The sequence below is a fragment of the Motacilla alba genome, chromosome 7 (assembly GCF_015832195.1).
Source record: "Motacilla alba alba isolate MOTALB_02 chromosome 7, Motacilla_alba_V1.0_pri, whole genome shotgun sequence".
NCBI classification, from domain to species: Eukaryota; Metazoa; Chordata; class Aves; order Passeriformes; family Motacillidae; genus Motacilla; species Motacilla alba.
In genome coordinates, this window is record NC_052022.1 from 22759698 (window position 1) to 22781953 (window position 22256).

A 22256-nucleotide genomic window follows, 5' to 3' on the forward strand; every position below is an offset into this window, starting at 1 on the left:
CATTCTGGGCCGTTTGTCTCTTCTTGTGTGCTGGAAGCAATGAATGATCCCTGCCTTGGGAACTCATGGCAAAGCAACTTTCAAGCAGGCCAATGCCCTGTCACATTTTCTGGGCTGAATCCACTCATGGTTCTGAACCGACAGGTGGCTCTGAGCAGCTCATTTTAGGGTGATTTAATTGGTGTGTGCAAAATGCAGCCTACAAGTTATTGGATATGCAGCATTTAATAACCAACAGCCAATGCTGTTCCCCTTGCCTATGTCTTTATTCTTTTCTGATTGATTTCTGATGAAATTGATTAAAGTACTTCCATGTAGAGGATATATTTGCTGTGAAGTAAAGGGATAATAAAATTTGCCTTATACTTGTCAGGAAACAGTATCAGAACAAATGCATGATTACCAGGAGGAGGTCATCACCACTCACCCAAAACCCATCATCATAGTTTTTGAATGTGTTTCTAGATTTTCTGTTACTCTCCAGAAACATACTACCGTGGTATATGACTTGCTTCTGTTCCCATTGAAATCAATAGCAAAATTGCCAGTGACTGATGGAAAAAGCCTGTTAAAAATGTTTCAAAAGCATCATTTAAATTTTTGTAAATTCAATTTGTTGGCCAAAAATTAGATTTCTAATTGTTTGCTTCAATCATAGTTACAGAGACACTGGTGTCTCTTTATGTCAGTTCCACTAGATTTATTCCTTCTAACATGCTCTAAAAAAGATCTATTGCTCAAATTTTAAGCAAAAAATTGGAGGATAGACCCTTAGCAATATGGAAAGAATCCAATTCAGTGTTCAGGAACAATAAGAAAGAGCTCTGTTCTAACGCTTGCTAATTTGCCTTTTTTTTTTTCTTTTCCTTGCGCTTACAAGTCATCAAGTCATGTTTTCTCAAATATTCCAGTTGTCTTTTTTGACTTTTAACCCTGAACTGCACTGTTTCTTAATCAGAAATTTCTATGTATAAGTAATAGTGGTTTAGTATTGAAGCTATTTTTGCTGTGTAATAGGGCAAGAAGAAGTCTTTGCTTCTTTTCTTTGTGAAGGGGAGTGGTTTAATATTTTTGGTAGGGTTTTTTTTTTGTTGTTGTGGTCACAAGTCAATGTGGTTTGAACAAGTTGCTCGTTAGGTTCAGCTCTTAGTGCTTGGAGAGCACAACAGAACCATTGTGGAGCTTGGCTCAGATGTAAGCCACTACTTTTATTTAATACCTTTCGGAAGAAAAAGTCCATACTTAACAAAATCCCAAACTTGGCAGCTATTTACAGTACAGTGTTTCTTGTGTACTGCTTGTTAGCATTGTTGTTGCTTCTTACAACAGCATTTACTGCTTCTGAGAGCCTTCAGAACACACTTGAAGTGCCAGACCACTGTCCTTCTGTGCTATTACTAAATATAAAGTTTTCCACTTGAGTCAACTGAATGAAGATCAGATGTTTTAAAAAGGGTTTGATTTTTATTTGCCCAAAGGCTATTCTGCTAAAAAAATTTCAGTGACCTCATAGCTGAAAGTGACTGTAGATTTCCTATTAAATAACTCAAGTGTTCTGCACAACTCTGTAAACTAGGATTATATTTTTGTTCTAATTTTTTTAATTTCATTTTTTATTTAAATGAAAATTTCACAGACCTTGAGATATCCCTGTTGGTACACCTCTTTGACGAAAATCTCCCTGATGCATTTGTAGGATATGAAAATGCTGTTAAACTAGACCAGCAGTCCCCTGGTATGCTAGGATAAAAGGAAAAGCCTTTCTTTTGGCTCATCTTCATTAGATTTTCTCTCTGAAGTTCTGAAACAAATGTTCTATGCAGTTTATTTCCTTCTTCCTGCAACCTCTAGTCTTGTTGTAGCTGGCTTTGGCATAACCAATCTCTTCTTAGGCTTCTCCTAGCAGGGACTTGTCATCCTGAAAAGAACACAGACTTCGCCAAGATGTTCAGGGAATGTGGGCAGCCTTTGCTGTTGGAACAGCCGTGTCATGTCACTGGGATGCTGTGTGGCCTCTGTGGGTAATATGTGGGTTTGTAATTCTATGGGAGACTCCTTGATGGAGGTTGAAGCTCATTCATAAGACATGAATGATATTCATACTTGCAAAAGTACTGGTAACTAGTAAACTGAAGTCATTCCACTCTCCCTTAGTACAGCAAGCAGAAGAGGTTTTGAGTAATCACAGATCTTGGCTCCAGCAGGAGCATTTTTCCTTAGGGTGCAGTATTCAGAAGCTCCTGGCACTGTGTGGATAATTATTTAGCTGCCTCTGTGTGAGTATCTGGGCTCAGGATGATATTCTTCCATGGTTATGTCTTGTGTCTGGAGAAGCAAGAGCTTTGTCTTCAAAATAACATAATTTCTTGAGTGTGCAGTAATGTCTGCGTGTTAATGTATGTTTGTCCTGATCTGATTTAACATGGTGCAGAGCAGCACCTTTCTCCACACCCATCTGCAGCTAGCTGTGCTGTGCTGACCCTTGGTGTGCTGTCAGCACAGTGAATGTGGAAGGGCACTATTTCCAAATTAGGAGGGCAGTGGAGAAGATATGTCATCTGCCTGAAGCTAACATCTCATTCAGGGAACAATTTTATCCAAGGTTAATAGAAGATCAGGCTCTGTATCAGTCAGCTGAAGCAAGATCACAGTGATCTGTTAAATGTGAAGCGTAGCTCCGTTCCTAAACTTTCATGGTGTATTTGCAGCATTTTGATAGGGTTTGACAGGTAGTGTTTGACTATTTATTGACACAAATATCCTCTGTGCTGCCCTAAGTATCTGTTTTTCTGTTTGTGGCTAGAAATTAAAGGTTTGGGTGGAGAGAAGTGAGAGAAATTTCCTGCTATTTGTAGAGCGGTGATGTACCCAGCAGTGGCTGAGTAAACAGGAAAGGGAACGCCCCCTGCACTGGGGTGGGTGAGCCCTGGCCAGCAGCCAAATGACCCCCCAGCCACACACTCCCCCTGCCTCAGTGAAGCTTCTGATACTGCAGGTGAGGGCACCACCTTTGAGAGAGGCACCTGCTTTTTAAAATACTTGTGGAGTTCTTGATCTAACTGCAGGATTTTTACCAGGTACTGATTATAATGGGGTTTTCAGTGGTATCTGTGCTATAGGGAAAGGAAGTCCTGAGGAGTTACTTGATAATGTCATGATATTATGCAGGATAATATCCCCTTATCAAGGGTTTGTAAACTTTGCCTGAGAATTGCTGTAAATTACTTAAGCCTTTCCTTAGGGTTTTTTTAAATAATACCACTTTAATCTTTTGTGAGAATGCAGAACAATGCATTTGTATTTGTGCTGAGCAGTTGTTGGGAAGGGGAGTAAAAGACTGGGAGATGTGTTGGATTAAATAATCAACAGATTTCTTTGCTGCAGGGCTACTTTGGAGAGAGGGTATGTTCATCTACTCTTTCCCATTTTTCTTTATTAAGGTGGAGTTCAGCTGAGACTGACTTTCCCTTTGGCTGCCCATAAGCTGTGAAACAGAAGGATGCAGAAGACGATCCCCTGCATTTTTGTCCATGAGTGATAAGAGCACAAGATCATTAATACAAGTCTGCTACAAAGATGAGTTCAGAGGAGAAGAGTATATCTCCAGCTCACAAAACATCCACTCCATCACATAGAAGTGCCTCCTCCTCATCATCATCTCAGAGAGACAGGAGGCAGGTAAGAAAACACTCCAGTTGTTGGTACCATATGGTGGGATGATAGATTTATTCCTGTAATGGGGCTGTTCTTGTTAGCTCTAGATTTCCTTGCTTATAGAATTGGATGATAGCACAACAGCCAAAAAGTTGATTTTTTGAATTTACTTTTTCCATTTCCTAACATGGCTTGAAAAAGATTTAGAAGCAGCATGGGCACTATGTACAGCACTGGAACAGGAAGTATATAATCTCATGGATAGGTAGGAAACATGCTCTGGAGTCTTTCGGGAAGTGGTTTCTTTGTCAGCATGAGCCTGCGGTTGCTTAAAGTCGTTTTGTGTCGTCTGTGAATATCTGTTTGTGTAAACCAGCAGCAGAGATACATGATTGTTTTAGAAAGTGGTAATTCAGTTTAAATGCCATATTGTTCATCCTTTGTGTAAGCACCTGACGCACCTAACCAACCTATTATTTGTCTCACTTCAAAGTAACACTGATTGTACTACCTCATAGAGTACTAATCCAGTTATGTTAGACTTCCATTTTTAAGAGACTCTTGCTGGTGTGGATGCAATTCTCCAGGATCTCTTTGAGATGAAGACTGTAATAACTCCCCTCATGACAACTTGAGCTTTCCTGTGGGATTTTTTTAGGACTGGGTGTACAGTGTGGCCACAATACCGGTGGGAGCACTTCAGAAAATATCAGAGCTATGTACTAGATTTCAGATAAGTTCTTACACATATATTTTACAAATGCAAAAGTTGGTACAGAAAAATTGGTTTAGAACAAAAACATATTTTAAAACTGTGATCCATGAAAGAGGCAAATAATTTAAAAAAATTCAAATAAAAATCATTGGCTTAGGAATATTTTCCTAGCTACTTGTATGGCAGCTCTGATACTATTTTCTCAGCTGTTGCTGAAGAAGTTTCTTCCCTTACCTCTTAAGAAAATTTTGAAACCCAAGAGTTTTTAATAAAAACTGTAGAATTTACAGGTTTGAATGTAAATAATCTCACCACAAGGTATTTTTAAACATTAAATCAGGAGAATAATTCTGATGTATGCTCAATAACAGGCAGGAAATGTGTGGGGATTTTTTTAATAATTTCCATTGCTTAAGTAGGTCCAAAAAGTATTTTCTCACAGGTGATAAATATTTTCCCTTTTGCAGTGTACAGGACTTTAGATAACTGTAGTTAGTTAATTAAGTCTTGGTTAGGATATAACCTTTTAATTTTTCATTAGTTCCATCTGGAGCAAGAATTGTGATAGAGTTTGTTTAAAGCATCTGTGTATTTTATCTCCCACATTTAAGCCCAAAGAAGGTAAATGCAAGACTCACAGGAGCTGCTGGTCTCAGCTAAGAGTGTATTCTCTGAGTTTTCTTTGCAATTAGTTTGACACAATCGTGCAACTAGGATTAAAAAAAAAAACCAAACCAAAAACCTCTTGTGAATACATTTTACCATAAATCTGATGGCTACCACATCTGTTACCATAGCAACGGTACAGAGCAAGGTATACCTGTCATCATAATGAAATGGATGCTTAACTTTAAGTCCATATTTGATCACGGAAACGTGAAGCATGATTTTAAAATAATGCTATAAAGGTTGATGGTGTGATGCATCCAGAGGATCCCATAAAGTGTGATGATGCTTAATGAGTACTTAGGCATGTAAATGTGGACTGGAAAGGCTACTTTGCTTTTTTGCTTTTGTTCTGTCAGTGTTAAAGCAGGAGAACGAATGGGTGAGCAATTTCTTCTGCAGAAAGAAACGGAGCTGCAGCGTGCAACGCGGCATGAACTGCGGTGGTGCTGTACCCAGGGAGAGGAGCATGCTTCCTCTCTGCGTGTAGACACAGTAAAACATCCATTTCATCCCACCATCCACTGTAACAACTTTGTTTTTAATTTCTTTCCTTGCTTATAGTATTGTTTTTATATTTTTTGGTTTTCATTGGCTTTTGGCCAAACACAATGATAACTAGAGGGTAGGGGATTTTGGTTCAGGAGCTGTTGGATTTTACTTTGAAAAGGCTTTAAAACTCTGTCTTGTTGCTTCCTTGGACTCTTTAGAGCAGCTAGTGGAAAAGCACTCTTCCTAAATTGGTAACATAAATAAATATGGAAAGTGATGTGACTAGATGAGGTGTCAATGTAGCTTTTATTGTCATATGTGAGGATAACACTGGAAATTTCTGGATGGTTAATGATTGAAACCTTCTCATCATATAATTCTTGTCAAAGTCATACCAGCAATTACAGAACAGTTTCCCAATAAATTACAGTACAGGAGGCTGAATGAGTGTGAACATGCCTATGATAAATCATTTTAGGGAGAGTGGAAAATGTCGTGCTGTATATAATGTTGGCATTTTAATGTATCTTTTTTATTTATACAATATACATCAGCTAAGAGAATTAGCAGTCAGCAAAAGCTTTGACATTGCCAATTTGCAGGCTCCCTGACTAATAGATAAATGAATAGACTAATGAAGCCAACAATAACTAAATAAAACTGATTTCAGATTTTTCTTATTCATTTTTGTGAAAGTGTTTAATTTGGAGGATTAGACAGTAGAAGACCCAGAAAGAACCCATTTTGTTTAACCCCTGAGTTGGACAGGGGTTGTGATACCCTTGATAAGGAATACTTCAGAAGGGAGAAGCAACAGTTTTTCCTACTGTGGAACTGTTGCAGAGCATGAAACCTGTCACTTCCACTGTCAATAAGAGTCTTCGTACAAAAAGTAGCATAAAAAGTTAAATTCTGATAGCCTTTTTTGTGGGCCATACTGACAAGGTAGATTCTTGTGTTTCATCCCTGAGGAAACTCTGAACTCTGGCTATATATTGCTGCACAGCAAAATGGAGGAAAACTAACAACTCTTAGAAGTACAGCTGAATATGATAAATTCATATGTTGTACATCAAGTTTTATAGGGTAAGTTCTTTATGAATATTCCATATGTTATTTATTGACCAAGTATGCAGCTCATAAGGCAGACTGTAAGACATTATATATTCTCTGCAATGTGTGGGTTGCAATATTGTGCTGAGAGTAAAGAAGTAAATACATCATAGGGTTAACAATGTGCAGTTTGGCAAATTGGAGCCTGACTTCAGGCTACTAAACTAAGGGAGTGATACAGAAGGAGAGCAATAATATTGAAACTGTTAACAAAGGAGAGATTTTGACTTTTCTGACCATAACCTAAAGGCTAGCTAATACATGATGTAAAAGTGGATATAGGAATGTTTTCTATTTTAAGTGTGAGCTGTCTTCTAATGTTTAAATTTTCCTTTTGGTCCTTTATGGGGCAGATCAGCATGCTCTTGCTCTTTTTGTGTTTTTCTTTACCAGTTTGCTTTTTCAACAAATCCTTGGTTCTTTTCCTACACAGCAATCTCAAAAGAAGAAAAGCTTTTAGTCCTATTGCATTTAGCCTTGTGTTGTCACCTTTCTACCTGGAGAGCTTTCATATTTCAAACGACTGTTGTCTTTTAGCCGTGTGTAAAGAGTGAAAGGTGGGGGCTTTGAAGCAAGAGGAAAAAAAGATTTTTCCAGAGCAGAGATCTGCTTTTCAGGTTTTAATATGGCTTGTTGTTTGTTTTGGGTTGAGGTTTTTTTTCTATTCTGCACAAGCAGTATTGACTAATAGAAGGGATGTACACAAGGGATTCACAAAGGACTGAGTTGGGGCTGAAAATATTTACCTGGCCATGAAATTTAAAAGCAGAGTGTGATTCCAAGGCTATGGTCTTGCATAAAGGTCTGCACTGGAAAATGCCTACTTAGCTTTTTGCAACCACTGTCTTTTAACTGTCAAAGTGGTCTCCTGAAAGCGGTATTTCCTAAGATGGGTATCACCATTTTGGAGATGCTTAGACAATGCTGCTCATACAAGGTTGCAATGTGACATAACCTAATGTATTCCATGTGCAAGAGACATGGGATGGTGTCTGAGAACATTTATGTACCTTTTTATTCTGAAAGTGGGTAGCAGCCCACATGCTTGCTCATGACTGTCAGCCTGATGTGGCATCTGAGAAAAAGATTCTTGTTGGTTACCTGTAAATTCCACTTGATCCTGTCTCTCTGTGACTTCAAAGAAAGAAAGGCAAGGATGGACAATCTGGTAGACATAGTACAGACCCGAGAACATGCAGCCATACTCCTAGCTTTGCTCTGTAGCAAAGCATAGACTTTGAGAAGCCTTTTTATTTTGCAGTAGTTTGTGAGGATTATTTTAATAATAATTATTAATCTTTCTGAGAGTTTCAAACTAAAGAGGCTACTAAATGCCAAGTACTGTTGTTACAGTGATGTAATTCTCTTGTGCTTGCTTTCCTAATTAACTCTCTTTGCATAAAACTATTGAAGCAGGATTAGAGCAGGAAGTGTTGAGTACTTTAAAGGCAACAACGCACTGGAGCAAGCAAATGTTCTGAGGGAGCCAAAGAAGGAAATGGCAAAATTGTTAACAAAAACATGCAGTTGTTCTTTAAATTGATTAATTGCTGCTACTCTACAACATTTTTTTTCTATGCCCTTTGTAGAGTGTGAAAATTTTCCTTTGGTTTGGAAGGTAGTGGGTCTTACTTCAGTGTCTGACAAAATGTCTGAAGCAGTGTAACTTTTCAAGCTGTAGAATACTCATGTGAATGTTACATTAGGTTCAGTGCCATGGCACTTTTTAAAAATCTTAAATTTCAGACCAGTAAGATTTTTATCATTTAAATGATAGGATTGGTCAGAAGCTGGCTGAACTTACAAAGTGGAGCTCTCTGGACTAGGGTTTTGTCTGGGGATGGGATAGGAACCCCTGCAAGTGAGACTGGGGGGGAATAGGTACAGGTTGATCCCAGGGGTGAGGCAGACCCCCAAGTACTGATGCTGATGGGTGCATTGAAAGTATGAGACTTTCTGCAAAGCTAGGAATCCTTGTGGGGAGGCTGCTGGCATGCAGTGGCAGCAGCACGTGCCCAGGATCCCAGTACACCTGGGTGCATCAGGCTGGCTGTGTGTGTGTGTGAAGCTAGCCTGCAGGCACACAGCAGATGTCCTTCATGTTGGGCCTGTCTTTCTGCCTAGAATTTACCTGAGAGATAGACAGCAAACAGAAGTAGTACATCTGTCCATGTGATCCTGCCCTTGGTAATACTACAGTGGTGTAGAGATGAGATCCAGACCTGGAGATAATTAGATGGAGATGCTGCCTCTTCATAAGAAAGACTTGGCCTTAAAGCTTTGAAGAAATAAAATGATCTGGAGCAGTCAAGGAGAGGCAGTGATAGCATTCATACCAGGCTGTCCCAGGGGGCTCAGTGCACACGTTCTCTGAGCTTCATAAACATTGCTACCTCAGTTATCCTACCTCTAGGAGTGCTTTACAGGTTGCTTGGAGAATGCTGAAGTTCAGATGTGGGCTGTGAAGAAAGATTTATTTTTTAAAAATATGTCAGTTTGATTAGAAATGGTGCCTGTAGCTATATTCTGTTACAAAACCAGGGAAATTGCTCTCATAAAAGCTTAATTACCCATGCAAATTATGACAGATAATTTAAGGTGGTGTTTCCAGAACATGGTCACTTTTGCATTCCTCTTGTCTCATTTTGTTCCCCTCATGCATACATGTCCTACATAAACATTTTCCTTCAGAAAGGAAGTGTCTCGCTTTCCTTCAGAATACAAAAACTCAAAATGCAACACACATGCACACGAATCTGGAAGGAAAAAGTGCGACTCTTCTGAAGTGTCATTTGGGATTTCTGGGAAACAAATGGGGGAGAAGAAAGAGAAGCATGATTGTATTTTCATTTCTTCAGTGGAGAGGAAAAGCACAAGGGTGAAGAGGGAGCGTGATGGCAGGTATGATATGGAGGCTTCTGTTTTCCAGACAGTCATGTGTGATTGGGATTATCCACGTGCAAAATATACAAATGTGTTAGACAGATAACTGTGTGTCTTAGTAATGCTATTTGCTGTTTTGACAGTCTCTGTTCCTGTTTTTATTAAATACTTTACCCTGAAATTGAAGTGATTACATAAAAATTTTTTCCCCTAGTAGAATAATATTTCACGTAAAAAAAAATAGGATTAAAGGTTTTTCAGCCTTTTTCCTATATCCTATATTTTTATACTATGTAAATTGGAGTTTAAAGGCTATGGAGAAAGGATAAGTAGGTAGCTTATAGAAAGAAGTGAGAGAGTCACAGGAAGAACATATGAGCTTTTCATATGTTCTTCTTCTGAATAAATGAACTTTTTAAAGTGAGGTCCAGCTTCTTCATTTATCATTTGTGTTAACATTGACTCCCTTTCATGTCTATAATGTTTTCATTCATAAAAACACCTAACACATCAAGGAATGTTTCTTTTATATATGTAATTTTATTTTCCTCTCTTTTATCTTTTAAGCCCTATCAGAATCATTAAAATGAACTGATAGCCTAAGGCTATTTACAAAATATCAAGCCTTTTAATTGTGATCATTCAATAATCAATAATAAAACTTTGTATCATTAGCTGAAATTTGAATTCTCTTTGTCAGACACTGTAAATTTATCTGTTTGTGCTATCTTAAGATAAGTGCAAAGGGAGAAGATTGTCATTAACACTCAGGCTGTGACTTGGCAGTTGTTCCAAACCATCCTTCTGGCAAAAGCAAGGTTGCTGGTGCAATGATAGATAGCTCTTTTCTGCTTTATCCAGTTGTGCTAATAATTCCCTCCAAGAAGCTCTTCATGAGAGCAAGAGCTTATTTTTCTTCAGAATTTGTCAAAAAGTACCTTGAAAAGCAAAGGCTTCCTTGTTGCTAGAGCCTAAAAACATTGACATGAAGTACAATCCAAAGCTGGAAAGGGCTGACAGAGAGCTCCTGACTAACAAATCCTTGACATTTCTGTTATACAAGAAGGGTTTACTTTCCATATCCCAGGAAAGAAGTAGGCATACATACCTGGGTGTTATTCATATGCCACAGAACTGCATCTTACATATATTTGTCTTTCAGTAAAAAGGTTACAAAGAGAAAATGTTGCTCTTAAGTACATTTCTGTACAAGATGAACATGCCTTACAAGAAGAAAAAAAATGTTAACTGTGCGTGCTATTCACAAAGTATTGCCAAGTTCCTTTGTCAGTTAGTTGATGCTGAGATTGCTGAAAACAGCTATGGAGCAGTGTCAGGAGAAGAGACTGAGGATAAGAATAGGACCATGACTGCTTTACAAAAATTAAAAAACTGTGCTAAAAGATAGAAAGGAGACATACATTGATGAGATATGGTTGTTTTGCTTTGCACTCACTCTTTTCTCACAATTATATTGAAGAATCAGTAGATTAATGTTTCTTCCAACATTAATGGGAGGAAAGCCAGACCTTGCTAAGAAGCAGCCTAAGAGAAAAGCAAGTTTAAAGGTCATTCCCTTTGCAAATAATATTGCAGATTAACTCAGCACGTATCACAGCTTGTTTAGAAGGCAGTTAAAATTGGCATGTATGCAGTCAAATCTGTGTCTACCTTACTACTTCTGCTGTGTTTCAGATAACCAGAAAATAACGTGGTTTTAATTGAGAGAAAGTGATTAAACATTGCACTTCATACTAAATGGAATTCAAGTAAGAGTACAGTTTTGTTAGGTTGCAAAAACAATTCCAGTGACTAGCAAATAATAAAAGATGCACCAGTTAGTACTTTGGATTGAAAAAAACAAGACAAAAAACCCAGACAGCAAAGCTCTATTTTGAATGGCTGTTGTGGGACAGTGTATACCCGGGCCCCATGGTTATGGGTGTTGGAGACTGCTAGAATGCAGTGAACCAGCAAAATGATCCATCAGATCTTTTTCATTAATTAACTGTTAACTACATGTTGTGCGCATTTCTGATCTACAGAGAGTCTGTGTCCAATGTAAGTGATGAAATCCTCACCAGTTTGTATTTTTCTTGGAAATTAATAAATTATAAATTATAGAGACATCTTTGCATTAAATATAATTCATTCCAGTAAGTAAATAAGCAGCGAAGCAGAAGGGAGAGGCATGAGTGTCAGACTTGTCATTTGCTAGATTTTTTGTCTCTACTTACTCAAAATCGGTTTTCTCTCCTTGCCTTTCCTGTGAAAACAGTTGATTGTCTTTTGTTTTAATGGGAAGTCAGATTCAGTAAAGTTAGGGTCTTCACCCTCTGATCTGATGGAGACCAGCTCTACTTGTGGAATGGGGAGGAGAACCAGAGGAAAGAAAAGGGGAAACCTGAGAGTTGAAATAAAACATTTAATAATTGAAATAAAATGTAAGGGGAAGAAAGAACAAGGAAGAGAGAAATAAATAAACCCCAAGAAAGGCATGTGATGTCCAGTACAATGGCTCACCACCAGCAGGCCCAGGCTCAGCCCATCCCCCAGCTGTGATTGCCTTCTCATGTCCAACTCCCCCAGTTTATACACCATCCTTGGCATTCTGTGGTATGGAATATCCCTTGTACCTGTCTAGGTCACCTGTCCTGACCATGCCCCTGCCAGCTCCTCGTGCACCTCCTCACTGGCAGAGTACAGGAAACTGGAATGTCCTTGATTTAGGGTAAGAGCTACTCAGCAACAGCCAAAACATCACTGTGCCTTCAACGTTGTTCTCATACTGAATCCAAAATGCAGCACTATACCAGCTACTTGGAAGAAAATGAACTCTGTCCCAGCCAAAACCAGGATAATGAGCTGTATGAGTCATTAAAGTCCAAAGTGAGAAAAGAAGTTGGCAAGATTCATGGAAGGATATTGTAAAATATATTTTCCATTCTTGTCTTCCAGAGAAGATGAGAATACGATGCAACATCATAGTGCTATTTTATTTTCTCCATCAATTTCTTTCCCCCTCATCTGGGGAAAAAAGAAATAAAATGCAGGGTGGAACAAGCATTTGTGTTCTCCATATGTTGGCTTCCTAGGGGTATTTTGAGGCATATGTGTGCCACCTATGTAATATATGTGTAGATAATCATAAAGATGAAGGATTGTAGTTAGGATGAAGATTCTGCAATGGAATTACATAGTAATTTGAGTTAAACTTGTAATTCTGTAGAATTGGTTTTCAAGAGCACACAGAATATGCTGGTGCTGGTGTTTTCCTCCAAAAGAAACCAACTATAGTGTAGTGATCCTGAAATATGAGGGGAATCTGGAATGCAGCAATGCCTATGTTGCTTTTGCCTGTCTGTATTTTTAGGAGAGGAATAAGAGTACCATGTTGATTGATGTGCCTAGTTTAATGGATTATTATTCATTTTTTTGGTTTGATTATAAATAAACCCCAGAAACAGTGTTGACCTGCCTCTTTATTCCTTCTGATCAGCTTTTTTTTTTTACTGGTTCTTTCCCAACTCTGTTTTTTTATGTTAAAATACAAAAAAACCCCTGACAATAATGTCAAGATTTAAATAGAATCCTATTATTTAAATAGAATCTTTGATTCTAAATAACTAAACTCTTGCACTGTAAAATTAGCTGCTTTTCAAAATGTCAAGCAATCGTGTGATTTCTAGCTGCAATTTTGCAGAAAAATAACATGTTAATGGAAAATGTTTTGCACCAAGTACGGTCTCTTAGTATTATGCTAGAGACATGTCACAAATCTAAGGAAATGATCTTGTATCAGTGTAATTGTGGTCATGAGTAAAGAGAACTGAAAAGCAAACATCTATAGACAGCAAGCCAACACTCCCGAAAGTAAGGAATGTAAAGAAGGCAATTTTACTTAAAAGATGTTCATTTTTTAATTTTCAAACAAATAATTGAATAAGTTAGCATTCATTAAAGTGCTGCTGGCTAATAATGTATTTCTCAACTGGAGTGGAACTGTAATGACTGAAGGCTAATTTAAAAAAAAAAAAAGGCACAAAACCTTCCTGACTTAAAATCATGTAATTTAAAATGTCACTGGAAATCTGGCAAGCTGAGGGCTGTTGGGCTACTCCTCTCTAAATATTGTACAAAAAGAAATTGTAGTTATGTAACAACAAACTGCACCAGCTGAGAGAACATGAGACCTTCAGAACATCTGTGTTGGGCATTGCTCCATCTCAGGATGGATGGATTCCTGCCTGCCAGACAGAACTGGCAAAAATGTTTGGAATCATCCTGATTATGCTAATCAAGAGGCATTTTAATCTTCTTTGGAGGAACAGATTTAGGTTCTTTTGAGTATTGTTAAAATGTCATACTATGTACATAAGCAGCATTTCCTTTATTTGGTGAGAAAATTTATCATTATCCTTAGGAACTTTGTGGTTCTCAGCTCAAATTAGTCTATTAAATTATTTGATATGTAACATAGACACTTGTGCTACATATATACACATTTTTTTGTCATCTGTCTAGTAAAATACACTGGACTAAATAAGTAGGTTGAACTTCCTATGATAAAGCAGAAGTTTTTAAAGCATAAATGACAAAGCTTTTTGCTGGTTGGCCCTGGAGTAGCATAATACTGCTTCTTTTCCACATTCTTCACTGTACAATTTAATTAAAAGTAACTGAAAATAAATGCTGGTAATTGTTGCATGGTAGTAAGGATGCTTATTAATCTCCGAATTAATCTCTGAAAACAGAGACACTCCCCAGGTTTTCCTATTCTCATTCACAGTTGCAACTTGAAAGAGAGCAATGAAGGTCTGTGTGTTGCTCTGCACACACAGTGTGCAGGTGTCGGTGTTATATGTATGCATTTAAATGAATAGCTGTGTTTATTTTAATTTAGTTTGGTTATGATCCTTTATGTACTTAATAATTTATATAAGCAATAATATTTACATTGCCATTTGTATGTATCTTTGCTGCTGCTGCTGCTGTTACCTGGGTGGGTAATCTCTTCTGCAGTCAATGTAAAGAAGCTTGATTGTGAACAAAACTTAATTGGCATTTTCAGCTGAGAAAAACATATGCTTCCCAGAGGGTAATTGCAAGTTTGTCATTGTGCTGTATGTCCTCGAAATGAAGTCGTTTTATTTCATGCCAAAGAGATACTAATGACATGTTGTGGTAGAATTCTTACCAAATAGTAGGATGAGATGTAGCAAAATTTCACCAGAGAATGAAATGCAGATCCGTGCCTGTGGATTGTGGTAATTTTCTCTTTTACCACAAATGCTTTTTCTTTTATGAAGTAGGGGTTTTTAGAAAATGGAAAGACATGCTTTCATTTTCTGGAAAATGGAAAGACTTGTTTAGATGTGTTTTAAGAATAGAAGTCTTTTCAGGACTAGTTGTGACATTGTGTATGTCATTTTTATTACAATGCTTTGAAGATATAACATTTTATAGGGTTGTCATATGTAAAAACAGCTGCAATGGTTTAAGATCACAGTGTTCCATGAATGTTCACCAGCAAGGCCATCAGCTGAGACATGGTAACTGATCTTGTTAATACCTGTAATCTGTTTAAAAGCATTTGTGTAGTGTGTTACTTTTTCTAAGCTGAGAAGCCAATAACAAAATGCTAAGGTGTGATAATGAATATTTTAGAGGCAGTAATATCTTATGTGAAGTGAATGTAGGGCAGTGCTGACTGCAGAGTATGTGCACTCAGTGTCTTGTATATTAACAGAAAACATGATGGGTCTGGTTAGGAGCACTTTGAATCTCTGTAGACATAAGAACTGCATTACTCATCTTTCCTGGCTTTTTTTAGTTCACTATCATTTCTAGGTTAAACAGAGTAATTAATTAAAAACCCAGTAATAAAGAAAGAGAAGTATATTGCCTCTGCAGGCAAATCATTTGTGCATGTAAGTCATGGATGGGTAGATTTTGTATGTTTTGAGCCATGATGTTGTCTTTAATTATTTTTTTTAGAGTGTTCATATTTTGGAGCGAAAGGCTTCTTCAGGAAGCACAGACCCTTCTTTAAGCAAGCAGTTCCTTGAAAGTGATCATCTCTCTCTATCCAAGGTAAGGAAAAGCCTGGGATGGAATCTGGGCAGTGAGTTTCCCTCTAGAGTTACAAAGTAGTTTGACTAATACTTCAGAGACAGTGTTTGGTTCCACCATTGAGTATAATGTGAGTCTGCCCTGGAGCTTGTTGTTCTATAACTGAGTTGTAAGAAGAGCCAGTAATCTTCAGTACATGTTATATTGACAAAATTAAGGATTGGTTGGTTGGTTTGTTTGTTTGTTTGTTTTCTACGTGGATGGCCCCAGGAAGAAATTTTACTTTCTCAGAAAATGGGACTAGAAAGGGCTTGTGGGATCCCTCCATCTCCGGATATTGCATGATTCCATGACTTTGAGAAGTTTTCCAGTTTAATCCTCTTATTACAGTAGAGCAAATCATATCCAAATCTAAAATTGCTGCCAATAAATATTAGTTTTAAATATGTCCTAATAGCATTCCTTGTGCGTAGTTTGAAATTTAAAAGCTCTTGCTGAGATTTTCTTTCCTGAGGCAGAGTAAAGGATGCAACTGCAGCGGTGACATCACTCTCATAAAAAGTGAAGCCTTGTGTGTGTTGTTTTGAAGTCAGCTTCTTTCTGGGTAAATTGCTCAGTTTTGGAATAAGTGATTCCAAACAAGTCTAATTCCACATAAAGAAAGCTTCATTTTAAGATACTTCAGATGCAAAAGTAAGATTGTTTCTGAAAAGGTGAGGGTGCTGTGATGGCATATTTGGTGGAAAATAAAAATCTGAAATGAAGTATCTGTAAGCTTTGAAACAGACCTGGTAAAACAATTTCAAAAGGAAGTTTTCTGTTCATCCAGGAAAAATGAAATGGTTTATTCATTTTTATTTGGAAAATAAATATTTTGCAGTCAAAACTTGAGAAAGCAGTTGGTAGTGGCTCCCTCAATCCCCAAATATGGGGCATGTGCAGAGCCAGGTACTGAAAGCAGTGATTGTGTTCTCCCAGTCATGCTGCTTTGCTCAGGGCTGTTTCTCATGGACTACCTATGGAATCACTGAAGTCCTAAAATACTGCTGCTGTGCTTGAGAACCAGCCTTGGATGAGGACTCTTCAAGTGTATCACTTTCACTCTGTTTTTCCCCCACTTTTGTCTCTCCTTCATAATGGCCTTTGTATTGGGTATATCTCAACACACCAAAACTGTGGGATGAGGCACAGGTAGGACTGTTAGGAGAGTTTTAAAAACAGCTTGTAGCACTGATGCAGCAGGAGACAAGTATCCTCATTGTACGGAATAATTGCTCATTTTATCCCTCTGTATCTGTCTTTTGTTTAAATGAATAGCTATATGAGATTGTGTGGTTTCTAGTTGAGAATTAATCAATACTGATGTTATCTAGTAGATAAAAGACTTATGCCTGCAGCTGATCATCTAAAGGAGAAATCAATATGATGAAGAATCAGTTGGTAGAGATGCAGAGACTCTCTGCTGGTGTATAACTTAGAGTTTAATTTGTCCCCCTCAAGTGCCAAGTACTTCCATGCAGGGAAAAAGCAATGCAAAACAATGCATGCTTCCCTCTATAGTATGGGAATAGAACATTGAAGCAAAACATGGGGAAGTAAAACAAAGCTGCATTTTGAGTAGGGGATTTGCAGACAATGAGATAATTAGTTCATGGTTATTCAGGGGAAACTAAGCTGAATAAGGATTTCTATTAAAATTTACGGCAGTATTTATTACTTGGGATAGAGCTTTTCACCCTTCTCAAAATACCAAGACCTTATTCAAAAATGTAGTTTTGAAATTTGCTGTTACTTTTGCAACTACATTTTCGTTACAGTAATGTTGATGTTTTCAGGGCTGTGTAATTTATTTGGTGGTGTTGTGAAAGACTGACAGCACTTGGCTCTGAACAGTTTTTTGGAAATGTGGAGATGATTTTTTTTCCCTTTAAATGTTTGATGTTAATGACCTCCTTCCTCTCTTGTTAACTTTTCATAACATTGCTAGGAGTTATGACAGATCAACTGAGAAAATGCAAGTTTACAGCTTTGTAAGGTATAATTAGTAAAACATAGTCTGAGGAATCTGGCAGTAAGAGATTTTTAAACTGGTGCAGAATTTTTTTAATTACAGTAGTAGCAAGGGGATAGAAATACACTCCAAGAGAAAATATGACTCCATATTTTTCTCTTTAAAAATATTATTCTTTTCCTCTTCACTGTGTTACATTGTATATCTGGCTTGAGCTGCACCAGTCACCATGCAAAAGAAGTAGTATGTACCAGAAATATGCTTTAATTGGCTCCATGAAAGGCATACAACTGGTTGTATCTCAAATGATACTGTTCCTCTGTTTTTCTCTAGAGAGAAAATTAGTTAGCTTTCCTATAAATTTCTCATAATACAGTGAAAATTAATGCAGGAAAAAAAAATCTTTTTGCAGATTTCTGAAGGCTCAATTAGCAAGTGAAACTCTGTCATAAAATGCCTTTGAAGATTATCACTAGCTACACTCAAAATCAACAATAACGCAACTACTTCTGCTAGTTTTTCTGATTTAGGAGAAAAACTGGGGCATCCAGAACCAATGTAGCTTGTAACTTTAAGATCAGAAAATTTAAATTTCTTTATAATTAAGAAATATCACAAAGGGCACTCTTACTATGCATCTTACCTGGTAAGGGTTAGACATCTGAAAATGTTTGTATTTAGTAGTTTTAAATGAGATACAGCTAGACATAATATAGTGACCATGTAGTTTGGTACCTAAATAGGTTAATTTAAAAGCCTGGCTCCCCCTCTTTGTCTTGCATTGAAGAATTTGTGCCACTCTTAAGTGCAATTTTTTCCCGTGTGTGCATAATTAATTAATCAATGTGTCTTCATGCTTTTTCATCAGGAACCTGACAGCTGGGAAATCATAGAGGGTCTGAAAATAGGCCAGACCAATGTCCAGAAGCCAGACAAACATGAAGGTTTCATGCTGAAGAAGAGAAAATGGCCATTAAAAGGTTGGCACAAGGTAAATGTCTCTTAAACCAGTTAGAACGTTATTACCTCATTTTATGAGTTGGGATTTTTTTGTCTAGACAAAATTAGGATGTCAAATAAATACCCATGATTTTGGTGTATGACTTTTTCTTCCACCTGTGTATGGAATTAGTTTGCAAACAGCCCACGGCTCTCAAATCACAGTCCCTGCTGCCTAAGGTTGTATTCAAAATCCAGAGGGAATTTGTGAATAAAATTGATCTGACCCTCCAAAAAATCAATTAATGAGGTATATAAGAATTTATGGAATAAACCACTGCTCCCACACTTTTAAAATACATTCTATTAATGTGTTGCTATTTGGCAAAGTGTCTGTTTTGGTAAGGAAATAATTTATAGGAGAGCAAGAGAAGTCCAACTTTTGCAGTTCTGTAAAGGCAATCACTACTAATGATCTACTGAATTTAGAGCAGTTACCTGTAGATAATTTTTATTAATTTATTATTAGTAGTATTCCTTTTATTAATTTATTAATTTTATCTATTTATTAAATTTATTTATTATTTTAATAATTTATTATTTAAATAATTTTATTTAATTTTTAATATGATTAGGAACTTCACATGTTAGCATCCCCCTCTACTCTGCCTTATATTTCACCTTGGGAACTATGCTGAACTTCGATTTTGAAACTTTGGGTTTGTTAATAAGTTTTGGGGTTCTTTTTGCAATGCTGGCCTGGGTATCTTGGAGTTTCCATAACAATACTCTGTCCTGAGAGTCAGTGAGGAACTTCAGAGCCAATAATTGCAGCATGTGCTGTGTTAGGGTTCTGCTAGCAAAGCCATATACAGCATCTGTTGAACACTGCATGTCATATTCTGACAGTCCTGAATGTGCTTTGGTAGCATACCAGGTATAATGTGCACAGCTTGGTGAATTTATCATCCTCTGAAGTGCGGTGTGCATTGGAAGGAAATTACGATGAAAGATAATTTTCTTTTGTGTATGCAGCTTAGAGAGACAGAGCAATATGACATGAATATCATGTTCTTGTGAAGGTTGTTAGTGACCATATCGGTGAAAAAAAACCCCAAGATGTTCCTGTTGTTTTGACATCTTATTCAAGAAGTTATATCTCCAAATGGTGCTGGTTTCAGCTGTTTTCTTGCCCTGTGTGAGATATTGCTACCATCTGTTGTGTGACTGACAGAATTTCCAGAACCATCTTTGAGGGGGATTTTCTGCTGTCTAACTACTGACCCTGCTCGTACTGTTAAATTAGCAGGTTTACCTAAGGAAACCATTGCCCTTCCTTCCCATGTCATGACAGCTTTGAGAATCAAGCAGAGTATTTTACTGTGTTCTGTGATTTTAACATAGACTAATGCTTTAGGTTGCACTCTAAAAATATGAGTTATTTCCTATTACTTTGCATATTTTTAAAGTTAGTGATGATAAACAGAAGTTAGCAAGTGTAATTTCAAGTCCAGTTTCCTGCTAGGCTTCATGCTGTGTGCCAAAGCCTGGATTAACTTGACTGCAAAGCAACTTGAGTAATCTGGTACAGACAAGCTAGGGCAGCTTTAATTGAGGGAGAAATACAGCTTGAATAGGGAATTCTGCTCAGAGCAATAAAGGTGCAGCAATAGCACAAGCACAGGCATCATGAGGTTAGGCCAGTCTGGGTAAGCATGTCAGTGAAGATGCAGTGGCTCACCCTGTGTCACCAACACCTGAGATATCAGCCCTCCCATGAGCTGGGAATGTTGCTGGGAATGCTGCAATATTTGTTCTGATACTAATAGCTGGATTAACACTAGACAAGGTGTCTTCAGCACAACTTACAATCTCATCTGTTCTTCACTGAGTACAGACCTGCCAGAATGCATAAAGTTTTGGATGGTAGACCAGGGTCTCTCATATGGTCTTCCTTTTGAGATGTAGATCTTGCACTAGGAAAAACTTCTCTATTTCTGGATAGGGAAGGTAGGTTGCTAATTTGAAATGTGACCAGCTCTTTTTGGAAGAAAAACAGGAACAAAATAAAGAAACAGATATAAGTCTCTTGTCCTACAGTCTCTTAGAAAGTTTATTACATTGCCTGGAAAACTGAAAAAAAAAGCACTTTCATTATCAAAGTTTGTTAAGATAAGCCTAGAGCATAATGTCGGAAAAAGAGAATCTAGGGTTTTGGGTTTTTTTTTTTTGTTTTTTTGTTCAGAAAATAATTGTTGTCAAAAAACAAGCAAGAAAATTATTTAATACTGTATTTATCCTCTCCTTCCAACCCCAGACATTCCTTAGTTGTTACAGGGTGATCCTTCTCCAGATGAATTGTTGTACACAGTTTAAATTGCATCTCCTCATTAAGAAAAAATGTTGCTGGATTTTTTTTCTTGTAATTTCAGAGGTTTTTTGTCCTGGATAATGGAATGTTGAAATATTCAAAGTCACCAATTGATGTAAGTAGAGATGAAGACTTTAAAACTTCTAATGAAGGTCTGCCTGCTCATACTCACTCTAGGCATATTTACGAAAGTACACACATGAAAGTTGTTGATTTAAAGATAAATAATGTAAGATTTTGGTTATCTCTTCCAAGAATTCTACCTTTTTTACTTCTGTGGAAATAGAAGTTAAATTAATAAATGTAGTTTCTTGGATAAAGCTGCTTGAGAGATTAACCTGACCATGTATTTTTTTTTTCTAATTTTTATGTCAGCCAGAGCTGATTATTCTGAGATATGTGGATAGGACAAAGAATTAATACAAATTATTTATGTTTGATACCAATAGCTATCAAGTCGTAGCCATAGGGTTTCAAGTACTGTTTGATTTTCTCTGCTTCTCACTTACCTCTACCTGTGCACTAGTGTGAACAAGTTAACACACCCAAACATTGGAGTTGGCTTTGTACTAGCATTTCTTGTGAGATACTTTTCTCTGACCATAAATATAATAAGTGGTTAAATGGTTAGTCTGAGTGCAGCTTTATTTTTTAATACGGCTTTATGCTTAAATGTTATAAAATGGGAAACCATTTCAGTACAAGATAGTTTGCTGTTAAATATATAGAAAAAGTGCATGATACTTCTAAATTTTTGCCCTGGTGTTTTTATTTTAGATACAGAAAGGAAAGGTCCATGGGAGCATTGATGTTGGTTTATCAGTCATGTCTATTAAAAAAAAGGCTCGCAGAATAGATCTTGACACCGAAGAACATATCTATCACCTAAAGGTAAAAAGAAAACTGCATACTGGTTTTTCATCCTCAGTAGAAACAAATAACATTGTAAAAGATTGTGAAGAAAAGTATTATCTTGGATGCTTTCTTGATAGTAAATTTTTCTCCAGGTGAAATCACAGGATTCATTTGATGCGTGGGTTTCAAAGTTGCGGCACCACCGGTTGTACCGTCAGAATGAGATTGTGAGATCTCCCAGGGACGCCAGCTTCCACATATTCCCCTCAGCATCTACTACAGAGTCTTCACCAGCTGCCAATGTTTCGGATGGAAAGGTGGGCAGCGTTCTTTAGTTGAAAACTCATGGCTTGCTGGTGGGCACTTTCAGTGGGCTTTTCTTCTAATGCCAATAGGACAGGAGCTTCCACTGGTGGGAACCTTTGGTCAGTGAAAAGCTCTGAGGGTGTGCAGCTGAAATCAGCTGAATTACTGTCTAATTTAGC

The 22256-nt window shown here is 37.3% G+C and overlaps 1 protein-coding gene across 10 annotated transcripts in view; it reads left to right on the forward strand.

Moving 5' to 3' along the window:
- The window catches only part of OSBPL6 (oxysterol binding protein like 6), a 96813-nt gene that overhangs the window by 37946 nt on the left and 36611 nt on the right, over positions 1-22256 (forward strand). For 9 of the 10 annotated variants that reach the window (XM_038142827.1, XM_038142826.1, XM_038142834.1 and 6 more), the window contains exons 2-7: positions 3441-3678; positions 15521-15616; positions 18475-18597; positions 20978-21031; positions 21694-21807; positions 21924-22088. In XM_038142827.1, coding sequence (XP_037998755.1) covers positions 3577-3678; positions 15521-15616; positions 18475-18597; positions 20978-21031; positions 21694-21807; positions 21924-22088 — 654 coding nt within the window. In that variant the 5' untranslated portion in view covers positions 3441-3576. Of the gene's footprint in view, positions 1-2578; positions 3078-3440; positions 3679-15520; positions 15617-18474; positions 18598-20977; positions 21032-21693; positions 21808-21923; positions 22089-22256 lie in introns of those variants that run through there. The other variant, XM_038142828.1, reaches the window with a different exon arrangement.